This window comes from Brienomyrus brachyistius, unplaced genomic scaffold (assembly GCF_023856365.1).
Source record: "Brienomyrus brachyistius isolate T26 unplaced genomic scaffold, BBRACH_0.4 scaffold71, whole genome shotgun sequence".
Lineage (NCBI taxonomy): Eukaryota > Metazoa > Chordata > Actinopteri > Osteoglossiformes > Mormyridae > Brienomyrus > Brienomyrus brachyistius.
In genome coordinates, this window is record NW_026042346.1 from 569,106 (window position 1) to 593,874 (window position 24,769).

General features: G+C 45.1%; 2 protein-coding genes and 1 long non-coding RNA gene across 6 annotated transcripts in view; 2 read left to right on the top strand and 1 right to left on the bottom strand.

Moving 5' to 3' along the window:
- The first annotated feature begins 6,934 nt into the window (after nt 1–6,934).
- Nucleotides 6,935–9,500, top strand: hcar1-3 (hydroxycarboxylic acid receptor 1-3). 2 transcript variants are annotated; one of them, XM_049002810.1, is made up of 2 exons: nt 6,935–7,733; nt 8,160–9,500. In XM_049002810.1, exon 2 carries the CDS (start codon nt 8,244–8,246, stop codon nt 9,195–9,197), a length of 954 nt encoding a protein of 317 aa, XP_048858767.1. In that variant the 5' UTR covers nt 6,935–7,733; nt 8,160–8,243; the 3' UTR covers nt 9,198–9,500. The 2 variants fall into 2 exon arrangements, with proteins under 2 accessions (XP_048858767.1, XP_048858768.1); XM_049002811.1 differs by having other exon boundaries at nt 8,173–9,500.
- A 1,015-nt stretch (nt 9,501–10,515) lies between these two features.
- Nucleotides 10,516–24,769, bottom strand: part of LOC125726421 (metastasis-associated protein MTA3-like) — a 38,156-nt gene continuing 23,902 nt past the window's right edge. For 2 of the 3 annotated variants that reach the window (XM_049002802.1, XM_049002803.1), the window contains exons 15-20: nt 18,496–18,585; nt 17,964–18,146; nt 17,102–17,133; nt 15,857–15,975; nt 14,804–14,831; nt 10,516–12,692 (exon numbers count right to left, since the gene is read on the bottom strand). In XM_049002802.1, the coding sequence (XP_048858759.1) occupies nt 12,645–12,692; nt 14,804–14,831; nt 15,857–15,975; nt 17,102–17,133; nt 17,964–18,146; nt 18,496–18,585 (500 nt within the window). In that variant the 3' untranslated portion in view covers nt 10,516–12,644. The remainder of the gene's footprint in view (nt 12,693–14,803; nt 14,832–15,856; nt 15,976–17,101; nt 17,134–17,963; nt 18,147–18,495; nt 18,586–24,769) is intronic. The other variant, XM_049002804.1, reaches the window with a different exon arrangement.
- Nucleotides 19,968–20,533, top strand: LOC125726426 (uncharacterized). The gene is made up of 2 exons (XR_007388176.1): nt 19,968–20,109; nt 20,221–20,533. It is a non-coding gene; the product is annotated as an uncharacterized LOC125726426 (long non-coding RNA).

A 24,769-nucleotide genomic window follows, 5' to 3' on the forward strand; every position in this document is an offset into this window, starting at 1 on the left:
ACCAGTGTTATGTCTGCTTTTATGTACCAAGCATTATATTTAATATAATATTTGGGAATGTTCCCTTATCTCAACATTGGAGGGGTGTGCCTCTCACTCTCCCCCACTAACTATGAAAATGGAATTTCTATGGACATGCAGTTGGAGAAAGCTGGACCAGTAGTTTTAGTTTATTTTAACTATGGGAGATGTTGGTGGCTGATGCAGGCCTAAGGTTTAGAGGCCTGTAGTCTTTTGTGAACTGCTCTCTTGATGCATCCTATATTTTCTGGTATTAAGCAATGAGGAAAATACAGGCCAAATCAGGAAGGGATATTGTTTCGGGAAGCTCACCAGTTGTAGTTCTCACTTTAGTGCCGGCTGCCATAAAAACCACCATGAGTATTTCTTTGCAGTCCAGATCGTTAACGGACAGTATGACTCTTCAATTCTCAGTCTGCATCGTTTACACCTCTTCCCACACAGCCGCAGGCACATGTGATTTAATTACATTATATAATTACAAGTGAAAAACCAAATCGTATGCTTTTTTTCCAGAGTTTTAATGTGATTTGTTAAAGAATTTTGAGGCTTTACTGTAAAAATCATAATATGCAACTAGAGACGTTCAGAATGGATCAGAATAACTGAAAGTGCACTAAGTTTATAGCAGTTTCGTTATCGCTAAAGTACCCGGGTCCCAGAGGTGTGAGGCAACAGTGCTAACCACTGCACCACCATACCGCCCCTATGGTGAAAACATACAACACGCAGTCCTCGCCATTTAAAGCTGTCATGAATATTTTGGGATATGGGGGGACACGTGGGACACGTTTTGGGATTAGGGTTAGGTTTTAAGGGTTAGGGTTAAAGTAAGGGTTTTAGGTTTTTTTTGGGGGGGGGGTTAGCGCTATCGATTAACACTACGGTGGCCTAACTCGACAAAGTACCTCAATTCGACAAAACATGGGCAACGTGTCCGAAAATTGTAGAACATTTCGGCAGCAACGGGAGTCGCTAGCAAACCTGCTAAGGTACAGTCCTCGCAGTTTCTTCTTGTGGCTGGTTAAGATGCGGCTTAAGTGTATAATACCGTAGCTTTTAACAACAGTGATGACAAACATAACTTACAAATTCTCATGGATAAATTCCAGGAGTACTGCAACACAACTTACGAACGGTAGAACATTTTCCCGTGTGTGCAAGGGGATATGTATATTACCCAGTATGTTACGGAGCTAAAACGAAGGGCACGGTCATGCAAGTTTGGTGGTTTGCTTTACTCACTCATTCGGGACCGCGTGGTTTGTAGCATTTCCTCGGATGTATTAAGAGAAAGAGTGTTAAGGGGCGGATATCACTCTCGACAACGCTGTACAGGAATGCATCGAGTCCGACACTACTAAAGCTCAACTTCAGTGAATGCAAGAGGAGGATAGGACTGCGCAAGTCTTCCCACATGACAGTAGCCACGTTGGTACCGTGAATCCCAAGCAGACCAAAAATCCAAATAGCCAAAATAAACTTAAAGGAGAAAATAAACTGTAAATTTCACTGTAAAAGATGAGCACGGACCACAACGTTTTCAAGCTTTTGGTGAACAGTCCAAGAACTGTGAGAAAAGTTATAATTTTGCAAAAATGAGAGATCGAAAAAAAAAAAAATGTCGTTGAAGATGAGGAAGTCACAGAACAGTGTGCAACTTTCTGGGTGTTGTGCAGACCCAGCAACCATCTGAGAAATGGGCATTTGACCTAAAAACAGGATGTAAATATTTTAGTTAAAAATTAGATACGGGAGCAAAGGCAAATATAATTCTTTACAGCCTGTTGCACTGATTAGACCAAAACATTAGAAAGGATTAGCAATGTAAACATGTAAAAGGAAAACATAGCCTGGAAGCGTGCTACAAGAATGAGACACATGCTGTGGAGTTTGTAGTGGTGAAAAATGAGGTAAAACCCAAACTGGGAATTCAAATATGTTAAAAAAATAAACAAATCAAAAGGATCATGGCTTTGAGGACAATGAACAAAAATGATATTTTTGCTGTATATTTATGGTGTGTTTGAGGGTGCAGGGTCCCTTGAGGGTGAACACAGAGTCCAGACAGATAGTGAAGTAGCTCCAAAAGACCACCCACCAAGAAAAATTTTGAGTTGCATCGTGGGAAAAAAAACTTATAAACAAATTACAGGGAATGGGGAAAAAATGGAGGGGATTAAAAAGGTTGAGGAACCAGCACAGTGGGTGATGGAGGAAAAACCTAATGGCCACTTAAGGATCTTTTGGGACCCTCGGAACCTCAGCACGGCTGTGATGAGAGAACATTATCAGCTACCTACAGCAGAATAAATAACAGACAGACTGGTAAAAGCTAAAGACTTTTCCATGCTCGATACAAGCTCAGGCTTTTGGCACCATAAATTGGATGATGCCAGCTCTTTGTACATTTAACACTCTGTGTGGCCTCTATAGGTTTCTTCGTCTTCCCTTTGAGATCGACTCGGCACCTGAAGTGTTCCACAGAGCAGTGAAGCAGCTGTTAAAGGGGATTGAAGGTGTTGAAACCTACATTAATGACATACTTGTTTGGGACAAAACAACAGCAAAAATAAAGGTTAAGACAAGTGTTAAAGTGAGCCAGAGCTAAGAATTTTTGACTGAATAAAGAAAAATGTATGATTGGAGTTGAGGAAATCAAATATCATTCTATCACAAGATGTTTTGAAACATGACCCAAGCAAAACTGAGGCCATCAGGAAAATGCCCAAACCTGAGTGTAGAAAACACGTTGAATTTTTTTCTTGGAATGGTCACACTCCTTTCAAAATTTATTCCGAACATGTCACGACACACTGAGTCATTACATTAACTCTCCAGAGATGAAAGACAATGCTAAGATTAGCACCAGCAAGCATTCACCACACTAAAATGCCTGCTTACAAAATTATATTATTTCAAGAAGATAAACTAGTGGCATGTGCATGACTTGCAATGACTGAAACAGAACACTGTATACGACTTGAGAAGGAGATGTTAGCAGTGGTATTTGGAGTTGAATGTTTCCATCAGTTTGTGTGTGACAGAGACGTCAAAGTACAGTCTGACCACAAACTGCTGAAAGCAGCCGTGGAAAAAAAACACTGAGTATGGCATCAGCAAGAATACAGAGATCGTTAATGAGATTGCAGTAGTGTCAAGTCAGTGGCAGTACAAACCAGGAACAGAAATGTCTGCTGCAGATGTTTTGCCCAGAACATACTTATCAAAGATTGACATAATCGAAGAAGCTGAAGCTCAGGATCACATAATTATGGCACACTTACCTGTGACTAAAGAGAAATTGGCCAAGATCAAAGAGAAAACATGTAAGGATGGAACACAAAGAACATTAATTGATGCTCTGCACAGGGTATGGCCCGAACGTCAAGTTGCTAAAAAGTAAGAGATGAGAGAATTATTGTTCCTGAAACAATGAGAGGTGAGATATCGGAACAAATTCATGAAAGTCACCAAAGTGCAGAGAGGCACAATCGGAAAGCAAGACACATGCATTTTAGGGCTGGAATGTCTAAGAGCATAACTGACATCGTGAACAACTGGGATGCGTGTTTCGCATTCAGAAGGTTGCAAAGCAAGGAACCACTCCTTCCACACAGCACACCAGACAGGCCATGGCAAAAGATAGCTGTCGATTTATTCACGTTTGACAGCAAGACTCTTTCATGTTGGTGGATTATTACTATAAACTCGTTGGAATTGAGTGGCTGAAGCACTAACATCATAACCCATCTCAAGTTGCAGTTTTACAGGTATGGAATTCCTGAAACTGTTTTTCTAATAGCGATACACAATTTAATTCTAAGGAGTTCCAGAACTTTGCAAAAGAGTGGGAGTCTAATGGCATGGCTGAGAGCAGGGATGGATTACGGACCGGGCCAGCGGGGCCGCTGCCCAGGGGCCCTTGGGGTGCAGGGGGCCCGTGGGGCCCCTAGCCCAAAACAATTTGCAACGCTTATCAACAATGTATTTTCGTTTGTCTATTTTAGAGGGCCTACATTCTTTGATCCGCTGCCTACAAGGGCCCCTGACCCTATAGGGAGGGCGTTTGGCTGCCAAGGGCCCTTGAATTGTGGTGGTTGTGGTGGTGGTGCTGGTGGGGGGGGGGCCTCGCGAACGTTTTGCCCAGGGGCCCACACAACCCATAATCCATCCCTGGCTGAGATAGTGCAAACAGTCAAGATCATGCTGAAAAGGGCTAAGACTGCAGGAAGAGATCCTTACCTTGCTCTGTTGAACTGGAGAAGTACCCCAATGGAAGACATTGGATCATCTCCAGCACGGCTGCTGATGGGCAGGGCGAGCTGATGAATCAGGCTTCCAGCTCCTCAAAAACTGCTAAAGCCTCACATTCCAAACAGTCCAGGGAAAACTTTGTTAGAAAGCCAGGAAAAGGAAGCAGAAGAAATATTTTGATTAATGAGCCCAATTACTTCAACGGCTTCAGCTTGGAGATGGTATGAGACTCTGGCAGGATGGTGTGCGGAACAAGGCAGGAGTTATAGCATTTGATCAACAATCCAGGTCATATGTGGTACAAACACTGCATGGATGTGATGTACTTTTGTTTTTTTAATAAAAAAAATAGGGCATGTCATGATATTAGAGTCATTGGATTAATACACAGGGCTAGAGGCTGCCATTATGCTATTGAAAGGAGTCTTAGCAGACAAACAGCAGGGCATAAGTAAAGGAAAACTTTGATGGTTGAACCCAGCTTTGGCTGTTTGATTTATTGTAAAGCACAGCACAAATCAAAAACCACCCACAGCTTATAGAGGCTTTGATGTATTAATTACCTAATGCACATTTCATGCTGATCGCAATTTCCGCTTCTACGATTCTGGGCAGCAGGAGCACCTTTTATGTGGGACTTTCGGGGGTTTTTGCCGCTGACTTTTGTTCCGCGGTGTCTGTAATTTGTGCATTGTCAGCACGGACCTGATCTTTTAAATGTTCTGTCAGTGTTTAATCTCTGCCTCTCTCATTAAGATGTATTAAGAATCAAATACTTTACGAGTCTTGTTTGGACACACCTACCCATTGAAACGTTTATTTGTACTATTCTCTAATTTTTCCAATAATTATAAAGATATCAACGCTGTAAAATAATATGAAATTATGCACCGACCTAAAAAAAAAAAAAAAAAATAATTTACTGGGGGTGGCCTGACCTGACCTGATCTGGTGGAGCACAGCTTTGTGGGTTGGGACTCAGAAGGTTGCAGAGTGCTGTCACCACTGGGCCCTTTAGCGAGACCCTTAACCCCAGTTGCTCCAGTGACTGGCTGACCCTGCTCTCTCCTCTGTCCCAGTTCCATGATGTGGCCTCCTGGGATGTTTTCCCAGCTGTCCTGAAGGAGATCCCACATACATGCTGAGCACTCACTGGCCACTTTTCCATCACTCAATGGTCAGACTCCTCCAAAAACCATTTCTACTGGGTTTAGGTCAGGTGGCCAGGTCATGTGATGCGACACTATCACTGTCCTTTGTAGGCGGCTTGGCTTTGATTGGTACTGTAGATGTGGGTGTAATTGTCGTATATTCAATGATTTAGTTCAAATGGGATGCAGATTGGGAAAATGATGAGAACCATCTCCCTACCCCACCCCCCCTGGTGTGTATAGCTCAACTATTGTGTAATTTTAATGAGAAGCAGGATTACTAGAAGGTGTATGTCAAGTTGCCAAGTTGTTTAAAATGGAAGGTAACCCAGAATGGGTCCTCTTAATTATATTTCTTGATATAGTGCTTTGTTGTTATGTGTAATTGTGTGCCTTAGTGAGCTAAGCCTCTGTGCTTGTGATCAGAAGGTCACCATCCTTGGCACATCTGCTGATCTTTGAGCAAGGCCCCCTGGATGCCACAGCAGGTGGCTGCCCTTCATGGCCAGCTTGCTCTCGCCTGTAGAGAACAAGTTGGGGGAGGTATAAAGAGAATTTCCCCATAGGGACCAGTAACATGTCTATTACTATTATTGTTATTGTTTTTGTTATTATTAATGAATGTATTTAATAAGGAGATCTGTATAAATTCTGTGTATCCTTATGTTCATTAAATTGTGTTTGGGGAGCACACCACACGCTGCTGCTTTGGCAGGCTGCCCATGTCATGGACGCTATGAGCACTGAAGTGCAGCCCCACAGCCACAGCATCTTTTGAAACAGAAGATATTGTGGATAAACAAGGTAAAAAAAAGACTTAAAGATAAGGATATGCCGAATTGATACAGATTACTAACTTTTGCACATCACAATACGTCTCTCATTAAAACTTTAGGTGTGGGAGCATAAGTAAATGTCTTCATAATACCGAAAAGCCGACGTCCAGACAAATTATTTCACCCATCATTTAAAACTCTGGTCATTATTGTGAATGTGCCATATAATCGCGCTGTGATAACATGCAACACTAGTTTTCAGAGAACAAACAGCAATTAGTTACCAGTTTCCAGTTTTTACACATTAAATTATATTATCTATTATAGCTATAGATGCAAACAGAGACCAATCCCCAGGTTCCAACAGGCACTATTGGGTTCTTTCAGGTTCCAGCATGCTCAGTAAGGCTTACTTCCTGCTACTGCGTTCACCATGGTCACATGACCTGCTTTGCTGAAGCTTCAGCTACTGTATGCTGGTTTGAATGAGGCCAATTTTCCTTTTATCACACGCTTTCACGCTCTTTTGGGGAGGTTTATTGATCAGGACCAGAAGGGACATGCCTGTATCATGCCTCACAGGGCACCGACTGCTTGGTCAGATTCTTCCCGGGGCATGTTTTGGCCATTTCTGTACTTTTCCTCTCCAAAAGTGCTTGGCGAGCAGGGTCAGTGAACTAGCATGATTTTTCTCCTTGCGTCACACCAAGAAGGGGGGGTGGGGGAGGGTCGAATGAGGTCCTTATTCAGAGTGCAAAGTAGGAGATCTCACCAGAGAGTGAACTTCTGTAAATTGCTTGGCCTGGGCCCAGTTCCAAGGCGTATCCTCAGCACGGGACGCTAGCCCCTAGCTTTGAGCATCGTGCTGCGCGCATGTATGCTGGTGAAATGCATGTCCTCCGAACATTCGTGCTCTGTTTTGCACTGAACAGAAATGCAAGCGCAGGACAAAAACGTAAGAGACATGTTAATAAACTGTAATCATTCTCACAGTGCTGTAACCTCCTGGTCTCCCTTTGGTATCGTAAGGATGACTCACAGCAGAGCAGTTCATGGTGTAAGTGCGTGGGTGGATCGGCATAGCTGATTAATACGAAGCCCATTAGTCCGTGACGTTTTTTTCTCTCCGGTTCGTGGCCCACCCCACCACTGAAACAACAACACGGGCACCATATCCCATGCCTGGCCACAATGCACGATGAATTCCATGCAAGGAGAAAGAAATGTTGCAAGAAGGAAGAACTCGCCTCAGCTCTACTGGAAGCGTCAATTGCAAAACATCAGGCTTGACACCTCCCCCTCACCCCCCTCCCCAGCCCTCAATGTTATCATTCTGTGTGATAGACCAGCAGGAAGTTCTTCTGCAGTGTCTTGAGAGTGCGTTTCAGAGCAGGAGGTGTTGCCTTATGGAGACACAGACACAAGCTCTCGCTGTTGTTTTTTTTTCTCCTTTCTGTCTCTTATCTTTTGAAGTGGAACTTCGGGAATATTCTATATCCTCAAATCCCGCACCCTCCCATTCAGCCAGGTAAGCTCTCAAGTAACTTGATATGGTTATTTTGCACAATACGATGAGTAAACCAGTCACTGATGATGCTACTATTGAGGTGCATGCTCTGAAAGTCTATAAATTAATACATCTCACTGGATATCCATGGAAACCAGTACAATCTCATTTTATATTTTTTTGTTAGAGAAAATGACTCCATGAATATTTGAAGAGGAGATCTCTCTTGTGTGTTTTCATATCACTATAAATTGGTAATTACCACTGGTAAAAACAGCAATACAGGAACCAATAAAATGAGAATCTCATTAAAAACAGTTTGACAATGGAAATGGAAATATATGTTCATCAGGTTTTCTTGGCTGGTGAAGTTAAGCTTGAGGTGCTACGGTCATACGAAGGTGCCATTTATATGAGTGCTTAGTGGCTGTTCCTCTCTTCAACCAGAGTCTTTGTATAGGTTCCAGATAAAAAAAGATTGCGTGAAGATCAGAGTTTTCGGCCTTCTGGGGTAAAGCTTTTTGGCACGCGATGGTGGAGAACTCATCCCAGGACTGCTCATCGTCTAAGGAGTCTCTGGCCAATGTGCTGCCGACGTTCTTGTCCATCGAGTTCCTGCTGGGCTTGCCTGGCAACATACTGGCACTCTGGATCTTCTGCTGCCGCCTGCCAAACCCCCTGCCTAACACAGTGTTCCTGCTGAACATGGTGATGGCCGATTTCCTGCTGCTCGCCGGCCTGCCATTCCAGATCGATTACTTCCGCCGCCACGACAGTTGGATGTTCCCCCCGATCCTCTGCAACATCACCCTCTTCATGATGGCCGTCAACCGCTCGGCCAGCATCGCGTTCATGATGACCGTAGCAGTCAACCGTTACTTGAAGATTGTTCACCCACACCATCGCATCAACCAGATAACGGTGAGACAGGCACGGCTCATCTCCCTGGTGGAATGGGTAGTGGTGGTGTCCCTACGACTCCCCCTGCTGACCAATGAGCTGTCATGGCCTGAGAACAATGTCACCCTGTGCCAGAGTTTCGGCATCTCGACCCTGACCATGGGTTTGATGCTCCACTATGGTGTCCACCTGCTGGAGTTTCTGCTGCCCTTCCTGGTGCTACTTTTCTGCTCCTTCCGCATCATCTGTGTTCTGCGCCACCGGCAGATGGACAAGATGAAGAAAGGGCAGCGGGCCATCCGGGTAGTGCAGGTTATCGTGGCCATATTCATCTTCTGCTTCATGCCAAGCTTCGTCACTGGTGTGATAGGACTCACCCTGAAGAAGGATTCCTGTATGTACAACCTGGTCAGCACGCTCTTCAGGTTTTCCATCACGTTCACCTACCTGAACAGTGCCCTGGACCCCATCCTCTACTGCTTCAGCAGCTCCTCCTTTCACAATGCCCTCAAGATGTCCTTTAACAGACTGGGCCTGGTCCAGTTCCAGCTCAACCGGAGGGGAAGCACCATCAGCGAGGAATGACACCACCTTATGCCCGACATTGGGAAGGGAGACACCCCCCAGAGCCAACAATGGATACTCTAGTTCGTCCTGTAGTACTGCCTGACTCTTCCCTGCCACTGCAACACGCCCCACTTGTGCCGTACGTTGTAACCAGAATCGTAAGGTGCAAGTGTACAGATACTGTTCGGCATAAGTAGGCAATTTATCATACACTTGTTTTATTTTATCTGCTATGTGTAATATTATCACTAGTCTTTTATGTTTTTTAATGTTTCCACTGTACTTTAGTATTAAAATTACGGTCATATATTTTAGTGAAAATTTGCTTTTGGATTTGCTGTAATAGCCTCTTCTACACTCCATCAGCAGAGGGCCCAGCGTGGGTCTCCTCTGCATACGGGGGTTTGTTGCCGTGGCGAGACCCATGGGATCGCAGTGTGGTTTGCAGTTTTCTTCGTTTTATTCAGCCCACTGTCAGCCATTTTCTGGCTCGTCAGTGTCTGCTTTACACAGTCTGACTAAACCTGAAAAATGGGGGCGTGTTTCTGACTTGCCCGCAGATTTTCCAGTTGACTGACGGGATGGCTCAGGCTTCCCAGGCAATACTTGAACTTTGTGCATCACTATTAGCGCCATACGAAAATAAATAAAAATATAAAATATTCACAAAGGAAGATCTGAATTTACAAATAAATACACTCTGCTTTAGTTCATGTAGTATTTCCAGTGTTCTTACACCACGCAGATTTTGAGACCTGATAACTTAGACGGTATTAATCTTTAAAAAAAAAAAAAGTGTTCTGCTGTTAGAAACCCACTATTCAGAAACTGTATGCTTGTTAAAATAGGCTGACCAATCAGAGAGTGTGTAATGAGCACAGTCATTCTTACAGGAAGTCATTCTTACAGGAAGGAGGGTCATATTGGCACGCAGCAGAGCACATTATATCGGGCAAAGGTTTTTGCACCATCCTGACCAAAAGTTTGAGCATTTTGAAACGGTGTTACCGGCGTCGGTGTCATTCCACTAGGAAAGCTGGGTGTGTCGGCCTCTGGGGCTGCAAGTGAAATGAAAGGGATCGTCGGTCCATATCCCGCGACTGGTGACCGAAATGTTCTTCATCACAGTGGGGGAACTGGTGTCAGTCCCTAGCAGAGGGGGCTGCAGGCCAGCCTTCTCTTCCTGTGATACAAACACTCTAGATGTTTGTCACTAGTTGCATCTTATCCAGCGTTTCACACGAATGACCTTTTGCTCAATCTACGCCCTGTATCATGTTACTTCTGTTAACAAACATGAATAATCTGATACCACAAATATGACTAGACACTAGTGAAAATTATACCAATTTTTCATTGTTTATGTACAAATAAGTCATCAAAGTCATGCTACATGTAATATTTAGAGAAATATCCATGATTTACCAAAATATGCACCTTTTCACTGTGCCATGCGATTAATCAATCCTAAACAATGATGATAAAAACAATTTCATTAATGTGGTTGGTACAGAAGCAGTAATTTGTAGCAATGTTTATTTAGAATGGATAACAAAGGTGTAATAATGATTCATATAACAAACCCCCTAGTTAAAGTGTTTATTTACTCTTGGGTAGATATGACCAATATTAGTCTTTCATCCATTGACCTAATTAGATTCTGAATTTCCACAGGTAGAATATTTCTTACTGATGTTGAAATAACACCCTACAGTTTCGAGAAAACTTGCATCAAGAGCCATAATTCTATTGCTTTATGATGCTCCATAGGTTCTCAATGGGAATAAAATTGGATGAAGATACTGCTCACTCCATAAGATAGCTATTTTTGCAGTCTCAGACAGTATTCATCTGTCTTCCTTACAGCGTATGACTGAGCATTGTCATGCATGAATAGCCAAATGCTTAGTTTTACACCATGGAACAAAGTTGCGTTTTGGAAATTCAACATAAGCATCTGCAGTCAAGTTTATACCTTCAGCAGCTTGCCAATGGCCAATCAGCTCACCACCAATTGTTCCAGTCCAGAAAATCACACCATTACTCCTTGCTGGAGTTTGTCTGTGAGAATGAGGTCTTCCATTTTTGACCAAGCCCTTTCTCTATCTGTTCGACCCATCAGTGAATGATACCATTCTAAATATTTCCAGGCCCATTCTACAAGCTTCACTTTGCAGCTGCCCTCCAGTGGAGGTTGAAAATCATAAAACATTTTCCAATGTGGTGAAGTATCCAGCAACCTTGTTGACCTTGAGACATTGCTGGCTTCGTTAAATCTCTTTGCCGTTGGTTTTCTGTTAAGCTCTTCCTCAATAAGCGAGTATTATCTTGGGAAACATCTGAACTCTTCCTAAATACATGCATCTTCATGGCACGATGGTCTCTGCTTGTCATCCTAGCAATTTCAACCTAAGTTCATAATAATAATTGTCTTCCCATCTTGCATCCTGCAAACTGCTTTGTTAACAAATTTACAGCAATTCGTCTAATACTTTAGCAGCTTTTATACCCAGGTGCAGTAATCAATTACAGATGATGCAGATTTTCTGTCATCAATGTCTTTGCAATGTAAGAGAGAAGGTATCATATCCAGGTGGGGTGAGGGTTTGACTGTGACAGTCACCTGTTGACAGTCGCGTTTTATTCCGCTTTGCATCTCATCAGACACTTTGGACTTATAGGAGAAGCAGAAGAAAACAGGGTAGAGGAAATCGCAGGCTTGTGCAAATCCGGGAGCCTCGATGTATCCCGCTAGAGCGAGTGATGGCGCATTCAGAGGCGAGCTACACAGTGCAAAGGGGGGTTAGCTGTTGAACCTTTGAACGAGGTGTTTACTGTGAATCTACCTAGAAAAACGTCCGGCTGCAAACTGAAAGGCGACTGAGATGAAGCCCCTGGCCTGTCTCATGGTGGCTGATCTCACCGCCAACTCGCCACTCTTTAGGGTACCGATTGTCAGCAAAGTGTGGGATGGAAGTATGGCTGAAGCAAATATAAAACCCAAAGGTCACTGTTTAAAAACACCATTTCAAAAAACTGGACAGTTTGTTATTTACAATGGAGTAATCATCATGGAAGGAAGAATATCCGTGTAATAGACTGTACGCGCAACGTACGGTTTTTAAATTTGCTATTTCTGTTGTTTCTTTACTTTTCACCAGCAGAGGGCAGTCATGGGCACATGTTATACTGTGCGGATATAGTATCTTTTTTTAAATAATTAGTTCTTCCAGTGATGCTGGTACATGATGGGAATTCTGGTTCATCGGGGGAGCAATGAACCGAGAGCCAGAATGGGTAGGAGGTGGGACAAGGAGGGTGGGGGATGTCAGCGAGTTGATCACAAAGGTCTCCATCGGGGGTCAGTCCTGGATGACGATGGGGTCTCGGGCTCTCAGGTCCTGGAGGTGACCGTGGGCCGGGCCATGAGGAATCTTTCTCCTGTGGATCTGCTCGCACGGCTGCCTACAGGCCCTCCTGAGCTGGGAGTGAGAAACCAGCCTCCGGATCGTCCTGGAGACAGGGACAGAGTGAGGTCAGGGTCGGCATCTTACAGGAGCAGAGAAAAGCACACCCAAGACCAGCAGTCCCTACTGACAACCTTCATGTCTACATTTATCGACTGATAAGTGACAGTCTGGCTAAGGAGAGTGCATGTCACCCTGTGAAGCGATGGGTGGTTGTATGGGGGGTCAGTAATGAAATTTATACTCTCAGCCTGTCATAGGAAGAACTTTCATCAACATGAAAACAAATCACTTTGGAACAGGTACAGTGATAGTAGGGAGTAGTCATATTCTACGGCGCCTAGAGAGGGTCCGAATCTGCCAGGGTCCACTGTTAGCGAATATCTATCAATTTACTTTCAGGTCCACAGGGGACCCATCAACGTCTGTGACTGTGACACATCTAAACCCAAGGGCCAGGAGTTGTGGTGTGATTTTCTGCATGAGAAATATTTCAAAAATCTGCCATCAAAACACCAAAGAATTAATAGTCATAGTGTGATGTTGAGTCTGTATTAAATAGATCAGTTAGATCTGATTAGATCAGACCGGATATTTGTAAGGTTTTCTCCGCTACTGCATAGTGCAGCTCTACTCTGACTCATCCTAAACTACCATCGCCCTGTTGTTTCTTTTGAGAACATTCATCTCATTTGTATTTCTTTATGTATTGTGTTCTGCTCTCTTAGCTGTAACTGCATGATAAATAGGCCTTGAATCTCTTCTTAAATTGTGAAAAATTCATGATTTTGTATATAAAAGTTTTGGTCAAAGTATACATCATGATGCAAGGTTGGTAGTAACCTCTGCTGGCCAAGTATCCTGAGGGATTTTCTGTCCTTAATCGAATGCACGTGCCCACACCACAGTAGACTGAACACGCAGAGATACGCACAGTTACACAACACGCAACGCATTTGGGCAAACGGACTTGAGGGCTTGATGATTGCCCAGTTGATTGGAGCAGCTTTACATGGGGCATTTACACACCACACTATGATTCCACCAGAGGAGCGGCTGGCAGACTGACAGGGAAGCACCCTGTTTTCATAAGAACGTAGTATCACGTTTCTCAGGCATCCGACAGACGTGGGCCATGTGAGCCACCGCACAGGGATGGTCCCTTGCATGAGCTCAGTGTGGTGCCCCCCCACCCGTCTGAAGAAGAGAGCCATTTATTGACAGGAAGTCTCACTTCTTTTATGGCACCAGAAACCCACAAACTCGGCGCTCCTGACATCAGTGACTAAGGTCAGTGATAATATCAGGTCACAGTTGTCCGGAGGTAATTGCTGTGTGTTTCAGGGCTGCTCAATGGCCTCCTCCTGGCCCATGGCATGTTAAGGGTGATTCACAATGACGGAGATGCACTTTGGAGTAATTACATCATGTATAGATCTTTAAAAGTAAAAGCCTCTTATGTAGAACGCTTTGGAGATGGAGAGGAAAGGGTGGAGACTCTGGCAATGATGTCACACTCCTGTGGTGAGGAGGGGTGGGGTGGGCTCACTTTGTCATGCAAAGCCAGGATTAATACACGAAATCACAATTAATGCCTGCGGACACCTCTTCTGACTCTAATGAGCGAGTGCACCCCGCCAGGTTCACCCGTGTGGCAGGAAGCTCTCCAGGGGCCCCACCCTCGCCACCCACTGTCGAACGTTCATTCGTCTCTGGTCCTGCTTGCTGCTAATGGCTCATCCGTCAGGATGACAGGGCTAAATTTAGGCTGGAGCCGACATTTTTGAGTTTGATACCGAATCACATGACAGAAGGCTGGTAGTATTGGACAAAAGAAGCTTAAAAAGCCTTGGAGTGGTAGCTTTGCCATGTGCTGTCAATCATGGCTCATTTAAGCCAATTGGAATAAACGAAGCGTTGAGTGGGAGGAGTCTTCTGAGCCTCATTACAGTGACTTAACTCTGCATGTTTTTAAGCACTCACGGTCGACCCGCCGTGCACCAGATTTACCACAAAAGCACCACCAACCGGACATTAATGGGCTCACGGGCCCCACCAGTTACCAAGTGCCGAGAAAAAAGGTCAGGTGCATGTGTGCTGGGCCCGGCTGGGTGTGTACAGGGTTTTGGGGAGGGTGCGGTGGGAGGATACACTTACCGTCAGCAGGGGTCTAACGGCTGCGGCACTGAAATGAAACAAGCAGCCGGTCATTGACAAGTTAGTGGCAAACACATCGGAGCCTACCCCTGCGCTGGCCCACAATGCACTGGGAGCCGAGCCGGGGCAGTACTGCACTGTCAGAGGCGCCCTCTGTGCCCTCACTGTGAGTGTCACGTGCTGAATCATGCTGTAGGTTTCATCACTGGTGAGCAAACGGAGGGTTTAATGTGCCTCGGCTCGTGGCACCCTGATCTGGGATCAAACGTTCCGGCATTCCGGTGTGCCGTCCGCCAGCTCGGGGCCCTTCTGCCACATGTCCCATAGCGAATGTGAGGCTGGTGTATCACCATCATGTACTGCCAGAGCTTCGGGGAGCACTGCAGCTTTTCGGCAGCCAAGGGCTGGGAGGGTGAATACGAGTAGGAGTGGGGGCCGGTATTCATCCATTCTCCATCTATCTTTCAACTGCCTCTTACGCCATACTGACACTGTACAGTGACTGATAAGAATGAGGTGAGCTGGTGGTGGTCTCACATAGATAGACCTGATAGGTAAAGATATACCTAATGGGGGGGGGGTCCAAGCTCCCCCCCAGTGACCCATGTGAGACTGGTACAGTGTCTGCAGCACCATGAGCAGCGTTGGCCTCTGGGTTACCTGTGGCTCCCAGATCACTGGCACATTCTCCAGAACACACATACGGGGCATCTCATGCCATCTGGCTTTGGGCAGAAGCCGCGCCATCCGCATACAGCCCTGACGCTCCGGCGCTCGCTCCGCGACAGACCCCTGGCTGGCGATATGCTGGAGCTTCTCCTGCCATTTAGCCACCCACCGGTTCAGGGGGGCCCCTAGGTGGGGAAGCTGAGCTGGGCAAACAGGCCCGCTGGCCCATCTGAGCGCGTGCAGACGCCTGGTGAGCGGTTGGGAGCCATCAGGGCCCGCGCTGTAATGTGGCATGGCACCGACGTGCGACGGAGATGTGGACGAGGCTGTGGTGGGGGAGGGATATCTTTCAGGGAAGTGGAACAGGCGATTGATTGAACATACCTGGTTTCCTGGGACACCAGGAAGAAACTGTCGTCTGGTGCCTCAATCCAGTTGGGCCGTCGCTTATGGAGCATGGTTTCGATGTTCCGGGGGATACTGCTGCCGCTCCTCCCGTTGTGCTGGTTGGAGGGATAAGGGCAGGCGAAGGAGATAGGTGTTAACCAGAAATACCCGCTGCCTAGTTTCGAGTCACGAAGGCTCGCCTTCTATGGCTTGAAGAACAGCATTTTCCAGCTAATGTTCCGCACACATGTAATTTACTGTTCTTTCCCTGGCGAATCACGTCACCCTGAACTTGAGTTCTGCTGCCAATGGGAAAAGGCTCCCCTTATCTCCCACACCAGCCAATCCCACCCAGACAGGACATGAGAACCGACTCAGTGGAGCCTAGACTGGCTAATTATCACGCTGATGGACTGGAAATCAATCTCGTGCAGTTTAACAGTCCAAAATCAGAGCTACACAGGCTTCCCAAGAAGGCTAATGACACTGAAATTGCCTCCCGCAAAAGGAGGGGGAGGAATCAGAGTTTGAAATCCTTATCGCTTTTAAAAGCATCTCCAGCCCATTGATGGATTTCAGCAGGTATCAAGTGCCTTCGTCTGTAGAAACATTTACATTTACGTTGATTTATTTAGCAAACGCTTTTGTCCAATACGGAATAGAAGCGAAGCAGATAATGTATCACAGGCAAGCAGCTTTCAAGGTGTTGACTGGGCATAAGTGCAGCAAGGCTGAGCTTCCAATGAGGAACAAATGGTTAGGGGTATCTGATCAGATTTATATGTTTTCATTACCAGGAGATATCTGCAGGACACAAATTCATTACGCTATTATATTAAACATCATGCATGTAAAATGTGTTAGATCTAGGAACTGAAATACAGGCATACAGTATCCTCAATAAATTTCCACTTCATGTATATCCATCCATCCATTTTCCAAACCGCTTATCCTACTGGGTCGCGGGGGGTCCGGAGCCTATCCTGGAAGCAATGGGCACGTGGCAGGAAACAACCCAGGATGGGGGGCCAGCCCATCGCAGGGCAACTTCATGTATAATTTTTTATAATTCTATTACTCTGTGTCCACACAAAGTTTGCTGCAGTCATATTCGAAAACACATCATACACAATGTGCGGTATGGGTCATGTGACATAAATAATATTTGTTTGGATTTTATTGTGGTAAGATACACATCTCAGGGAGATGCTCAGGGACAGTGATAAGTGGAGCAGAACTCACCAGCATGGACCCTACAACGTGGCTGGAGTTATCTGTAAGAAAAGCAAAAATGCACAGGATGGAGAGAAGGCACCGAGGACACTGGACGCGGTTTGGTAAGAGCAGAGAGTATCGTGGGAAAGTTTCAGCAGAAAACCTGAATGGGCCTGACTGTCACGGCTCAGCTTCCTCCTGGACCTGGCGTGGCATCGACAGAAAGTCCCAGTTCGCTGTGCTCTGACACTCAAAGACAAGCAGGCATTCGCCATGTCGTCTGACATCGCTGCTGGCTCTTGTCACTAAACGGGTAAAGCGTGGCTCTATTTGTTTTTGGCTTGGCACCTATTAGACGGCCAGCTTGTTGATCTTATACTTTGAGGTCACTTATCAGCACACAAGATGCCAATTTCCCCTGCCTCTGAGAGACTGGGCTTTAGAGATAACCCTCATGGGGGGGGGGGGGGGGGGGGGTGGCTGGGGGCGGTGAGTCTGCAGTGTCTGCCTTTATTGGGACCACACAGGTAAGTACTTATAGTCACCAGCCTGCCCTGCCCCCCCCCCACCGCCCACCTGCACCCCCCCCCCCCCCCCGAAGATGGCTCGGTGATTACACTGCTGTTTGAGAAGGGGGTACGATGACAGAGGAAGTGCAGCGATGGGCAGGCAGGTTCCAGCCCACACAGGCGTGCGGTAAAGATGTGTTTTGATGTTGCGTGTCTGAAGATGACTCCTCATTCCCATCTATTCTGAGATACTCGCAACGAGGACACTTACAATCAAAGGAGTTTCGGTAATGAAGTCCTTCCTGAGCGTCACACTGCATCATGCTCTAGTTCTCCAGTCATGCGATGTGTAGCGTCGGGGATTGTGTGTCACAGTTTACCTTGACAACCCACACTTCCCCGCCTCTCTGCTGCCTCTATTCGGCTATGGTGGTGGTAACTCCGCTTTCCCAGCATGCCGAGCGGCCCGTGGTTGGGGAGGGAGGACAGCAGGCTCTTGGGGGGCTGGACCCGAAGGCCGTGGGTGCGGGGTGTACGAGGAGCGTGGGCAACGGGCCGAGATTCTGAAACGGCAGGACCTTGATCAATGGAGGGCACTGGTATATAAGAAAAATACAACTGCCAGACTGCCTGTTTGTGAGAATTGGGGTTTATATGTATGCATCCCGGTTAATTAAGTTCACATTTATTCAGCAAACATACAAACATGTGACTCAAAGACAAGTTTTCATCTCATTTCTCGATAAGGATGATGAAGTGACCTGTTCACATATGTGTTTGTACAAATGTGTCTGGATCGTGCATCTTGGTCGTGTTTGTACATGTGCACGGATGACTGTTTGCCTTGTTCACCGATCATTGTTGTGTATCTGTGAATGCGTGTGATTGCAAGTGTGCCCACATGTGGCTCACCCAGGTACTGCAGGACACTGGAGAGGGTGCTTCTCTGGGATGCTCTGAGGCGGGCTGGCCGGCCCCCTCCCTCCGGACCTCTGCTCATGTCTGCAGAGAAAAAGAAACAGCATGAGGTTACAGAGCATAGATGGTCATCGGAGGACCCCGAAATGCACATACAGGCCTGCTCTCCCAGAAGCACTATACCTTGCTATTTCACACCTATAGTTATGGGTGACACTGGCCTTTGACAGTGACAGCCGGCCTCTGCCAGTGAGAGATGGGAGCCATAGAAGAGTCAGGACAGCGGATGTCAGGCAGTGTCAGGCGCTGGGTGGTTTTGAAAATGTGAACTGAACCACATAGGATGGGGGGGGGGGGCATCCTATCAGGTTCACCCTGTACTGAGTCCCAGTTCTTCTCTAGACTTATTCCCTCTGCAGAAAAAACACTATGCACTTCTATTCCATCAAAATGATACATCTGCATCTTCTTCATGCCACTACACCTGGCAAGGGATCCTGGGGGCAGCATCCAAAACAGGTCAGACCAGAACCCAGGGACTCCCGCTAATTCGGGGGGACACCCAGACAGTCGCACTCCAGCTGAGAGGAATAATGTGTCCCTCATCCTTGGATGACTTTGACCTGTGGCTCCCAAACCTCTCCCCTGACACCATGCATCTACCTGTCTAAGTAATTCAGTCAACTGGTCTTTAAGTCCGTAAGTCATTGAATTTGGTGTGTAGCTGAAACAAAACTAACGTAATTGGTAGTTGGTGTCTGAGACCACTTCTCCGTCCCCTTGGGTACGTGGTGTTCAGTGCTGGGGAAGTTGCTCACAGAAGGAACCCATTGCAGAGAGAGGTTCAGAAAGTACAGAAGTTCAGGTCCAGAAAGTACAAACCCAGACCAAGGTTTTGTTTCAACCAACTAGTTGAGTCTCTGTAATTGTGATTATAACTCTTTATACTCAACTGTCATGGCTGTAGTCATGACCAGGGCAGCAGTGTGAACAGGTGACAGAATAAAATGATCACATTAATAAGTATGTAAAGTGGAAGGGAGGGAGGGGGGCAGACAGCAGAGATCTCAGCACACACCGAAATGTAAAAGGCTTTGTAAGATCTGCCTTTTTTCAAAGAACCGCTAGAAAATCACAGGAGCCAATCACAGTCTGAGCTTCGATCCAGTACTGACCTCCACTGAAATGAATGTTGTGAGAGCTGGTGAAAGACAAGCAGAGGTCAGGCGGCCGGAAAATGCCAGGCTAAGACCACCAACTGCTCACTAACCACCTCAAGCGAGGTGAGCTCTGAGATGAGAAATCTGTCAGAATTTAAATATCAGACCAAATCCTCAAGCTGACATTGACAGGTTTTGAAATTATATTTGAAAATGAATAGGTTGTGGTTGCGGATCTCAGATGAAATGATGCTGATCAATATGTTCTCCCTTGCATTATAATTGATGCCCCTGGCCCAGTTCAGCAGTCCCACAAATGATGGATTGATCATTTATTTTCAGCCGCCAGACTCACATACAGGGTGGAGAGGTGCAGCATGGGAGAAGCAGATTGGCCGTGTGCAAGCCAATCAGGACGCCCTCACAGAGTGGACAGGGGCTGAAGCTGGTAACTATTTCATGAAATTACAAGAACTCCAAGGGTAATTTAAGCCATGGTTTTATTTTTGTTCATTCATTCATTCATTCATTCATTTTCCCTTTTCTGTTTTTTGAGCAGATGGGGATTGGAAATAACAAGACACTCGCAGACACGCAGCAGAAGCACAGGAGCATGAAAGGTGATGCAAGAACAGCAGATGGTGGAGAGAGAAATATTCTGATAGAACAACGTCAGAACTCGCGAGTGGTTAATTCATAGTGCGCCAGCCCACAGCGGGCCGAGGTCAGGACAGAAAAACACTCAGCTGACATGTTAGTTTATTCACAGGAGAGGCACAGTTCCCCATAAAGGCCAACCAAGCTGGTTGGGAAAGCAAACTGCAAAACCTCTAGCAGAAAATGTCCAAGTGCATCTGGGGTTCCTGTTTGAATCGACCCAAAAATGAAAGCACAACACAAACGGAGAAACGAAAACTTGAAAGTTATATATATCTCCATCGGCAGTTCTGCTTTCACGTTTTCGTTTCACTGCCGGTGCAGACGTAGCGTCTCTCTGCCTCCCAACGCTGCACTGAAAAAAACGGCTGATCCATCTAGAGTTTGCTTCAAGCACGACAGGATCTCGGGGGACCTGAACTAAGGCTTTCCGTTTATGATGGTTATCTGGCAAACATGTTTCTGCGGGGTCTGGAAGAGACACCCAGGTCTGGCTCTTTCTTGAGCCCTTGAGGGTATCTTCTTCTTCAGCTCCACTTCCCACATGCCCTCCCAAACACACCTTAGGAAGTACTTATCAGAACAAAGGGCTAGATCTTTCTTAAATAGCTTTTATTTAGCAGGACTCATCGGCCACTATTACTGTTACAATATATCGTCAATGATCATTTTGTGTTTTTGCATTTAACATTTACAAAGCTTTCCCTACATATAGAGAAATATATGTGTATTAGAAGGAGCTGGACAGGCATTAATTGTACAAAAGAAACACTATATTTCCTAATAGTACTTTCTCTTGGCTGCAAATACAAGGCTTTTGATAAGGGAACAGCATCAAAGAAATAAGCCATATAATGATGGAAGACTGTCAGCACCTGGGTGACAATTATCTGCATGGTAGACAGTCAACTAGGTGTCCAGGCAGCTGATTAGTGTGCAAGCTCAAAAGGTTTCTTTCATGTTTCAACGGGCACATTAATGAAACAGTCTTGCATGTGCATGTAATCAGATGGTCGACTAAGTATGCCAGGATTGCATTGTTCCTGTTGGATACTGCGACAATAAAGGAGTCTATTCTGTTCTGTTCCATTTAGGGGTTTTGTCACAAGGTGGCAGCAGTGTACACATTCAAGCATGGCTTAAGTTATAGATACCATCATTAGTTAAGTGTCATTTTCAGTTGTGCCAAGTCGTATTGCTTTGATAGTTTGGAAGCTTTCATGGAGCAGCATCTAGCGTTCTAAGAAGAATATGCCGACTGGCTGACCTGCCAGTTTCACATACAGGGAAAAAGGGGGCAGCGACAAGGAAAATCACTGAGCCAATCACTGATAACTATTCAGATCAGCTTTGAATCTATTCCCAGTCAATGCTCAGAATAAATCAAAATCTACCACATTGAAGAACTATATGCATGGACTGATTTTGCTGAGCCTTTTGATATTCAATAGACCTGAGAGAGGATTGGTAACCATGAAGGTATGATAGGCAGTTAGAGGTTTCTAGTAAGTGTCAGCAACTTTTTCTAGACAGACCTTTAAGCCACCGTGCTGATTGGAAACAAACCTTAAGAAATAAGGTAATTAGACAGAATGATAGTCTCTCCTCTCCTAGGAGCCCAGCGATACCTATTCATAATACAGTCAACCAAGTTAACCTCACCAGGTCCTTACTGACAACCAACAGCAAGAACTACATGTATTTTTTGTAGTTAATTACATCTATTTTTATACATGCTGTTTATACAACCAATTCATGATGGATTTAAAAGAACAAAAAATGCAAAACAATCATGAAAACTGATTAATGAAGAGGCAGCATTGTGTGTGATCGGCTCAGGTGTGCTTCGCGAATAGGCCTACTGGGAGAGACTGCCACTAACACACATACCAATGTGTTGGAAAACCATTTTTGTCAAATCTTCAAGTGCATTAGCTTGCACAGTATCTATGAAGGATATTAGCAAATTAAGTTTCGGCATGCTTTACTCTGCTTTATTCCGGGCTGAGTCCAGAACACAATACCTAAGGGTGCATCTGAAATGAGTGAGGGGGCATGATTCCCACGACCGTATCACAGTCATGGACTGATTGACTACCTCTTAAGGGAGGACATTATTAATCTGAGGGTGGTGTGCACCCTTAGGCATCTTTCTAAACCAGAGTCTGGCTTTATTGGAAACAGGGTGAATCCTTTGTGCCGTCAAACGTCTGTTCTTTCTGACTGTCCTGAAAGCTTTTTTCTCTAACTTCATAAAAGAAAGTGCAAATCCCAGGGGTGACAGAGGCTGTATGAAAAGTGTGACCCTCTGCAGAAATAACCAAAACACATAAACAATACACTGAAAACACAGAACAACCTGTAGGCCTACATCGAGTTTTACAGACTGCCATTAGAGATATTTTTTACGTAACAGTATGAATAGGAAACCAGCAAACTTAATTAAACTCAATATATAAGCACTGAAAATAAAGTAGACAATAAAGCATCCTTTGTTTTAGCTTGCGACATTTTTTGGTGTGATTTTATGTGAAGTGTGTTATATCTTTAATGTAACGGTGTTCATCTGCGATGTATATAGGGTCTATTTAACATTAAATATGATTAAATCATAAATCGAAGTTCGATATGGCGTTTAATGAAAACTTTTATTATTGTCTAATGTTTTGATTAATGTAGTTCATACTGTAGATATTCTATATGTTGGTTGCAATTAGCGGGACAAAGTTATCACACTGCCTTGAACTAACAGGGACGTAGAAACAGTAAAACGCTCCCCCCCCCCCCCCCCCCAATTTTTTTTTTGAATTGATTAAGCCCCCCAGTAAATAAGGCTTTGTATTTAAATATCTGACTCTCTACTATGCAGTTGATTCCATATCATCTGCCCTCCTGAGGGATATGGGTCTCCTTGATGGGCATAAAGTTGACCGTATAGCCTAATTGATTTATCCTAGAAACTGTTTTACTACAGTTATTTAAAACAGAGGTCTATGGTCCGGACGCACTATTTCTTAGCACAAATAGTGTGTCACTTTGCAGTATTTTTATCCAAATTTTATCAGCGAAACGGCAGTTTCATCGTCCCTCTGGCGTTTGGGTCCCTTTCCGGGGGGGGGCCTGTCTAATAGGTCACATCATTTTCCCTACAATAATATAAACATTTAAATTAGCCAATTGAAAAATCGCTATTAAACGTTAGAATCGATTCTCACAATGAAAACAATGAGATCGAAAGAATCAATATTTCAGTGTCCATCTGTACAAACCCCTAGTACACACCAGAATGTACTAAACTGTCTGCAAGTATCAAACCTACACCGTTATCCGTTATTTAACGACCACCATATACGGTGATCAAACCCTACAGACTATATACAAGGCAAGAACTCATACATGCATGTAAATTCGTGTGCATTTGCGTGCGAATTTGTCTCGCATTGAAAATCTCACTCCAGCCAGCTAACCAAAGTCGACAACCCTGACAAAGGCAAAACCACTAGAGCAACAAGCATATTTTTGCTACACAGGAAAACCATCGGAATCCTATGTCATACCTTCATCTCATCAACCCTCCACCACAAAGCCCACCGTCACTTTTTAAAAATCATTTTCGCACCCCAAAGACATATTCCGGAATATTAGCGCACCCGGCTCAGATTAGCGTGACATCTGCAGACTTGTTTACATGGGTCACGCGGCACTTGTGATATTACGCAAGTTTCGCCAATGACTAACAACATCCAAGACTGGTGATCTTTTGCACTTGCTTGTGCGAATCAGCTTTTAAATACCTAATGTAGGACCCAGTATATAACACGATCTGTCTCTCGCTCAACATATATAACAAGACCAATCTAATATGATGTGCTTCCTTAAAGGTTATTCCGTTTCAGTAAATGTATTTACAGACAAATTAAGATTTTTTTTTTCTGTGACACTTTCTTTGAACTCTATTCCTGCTGTAGGTGGGCTGTATATTTTTCCTGATTCAGCCTGTATGTTCTCTTTTATCCGCAGCGGATGCAAACAGAACAAACTGTTCAAACAAGGCAGCAAAGGAGACCATAAGACGGCAGTTACCTCCCATAACCTTAACTTCCCTTTACAGCAGGATGTGCTAAAGTGTAATGCGGACAAGCAGCCTTGTGGGAGGGAGCCTAGTGCTGTCACCCACCCACCCACCGAGAAGCACAGAGCATCTCCATAGCCAAGGGACACTCACATGACTGAATCAAGCCATCCTGTCCTCATTGGTTCTCTCTGGGTTACTCATGCCTCCACCATGCATGACAGACACCCCCTCCCTTTCTGTATTAGATCTAGCATCCTTGTGCATCACTTACCTGACTGCCCCCCCCCCCCCCCAGGACAATCCATCAGAGGGCCTCATCCACCACACGTATCTGATCACCGATTGGAGAATTACTACCCACCATGTACACGGGCAG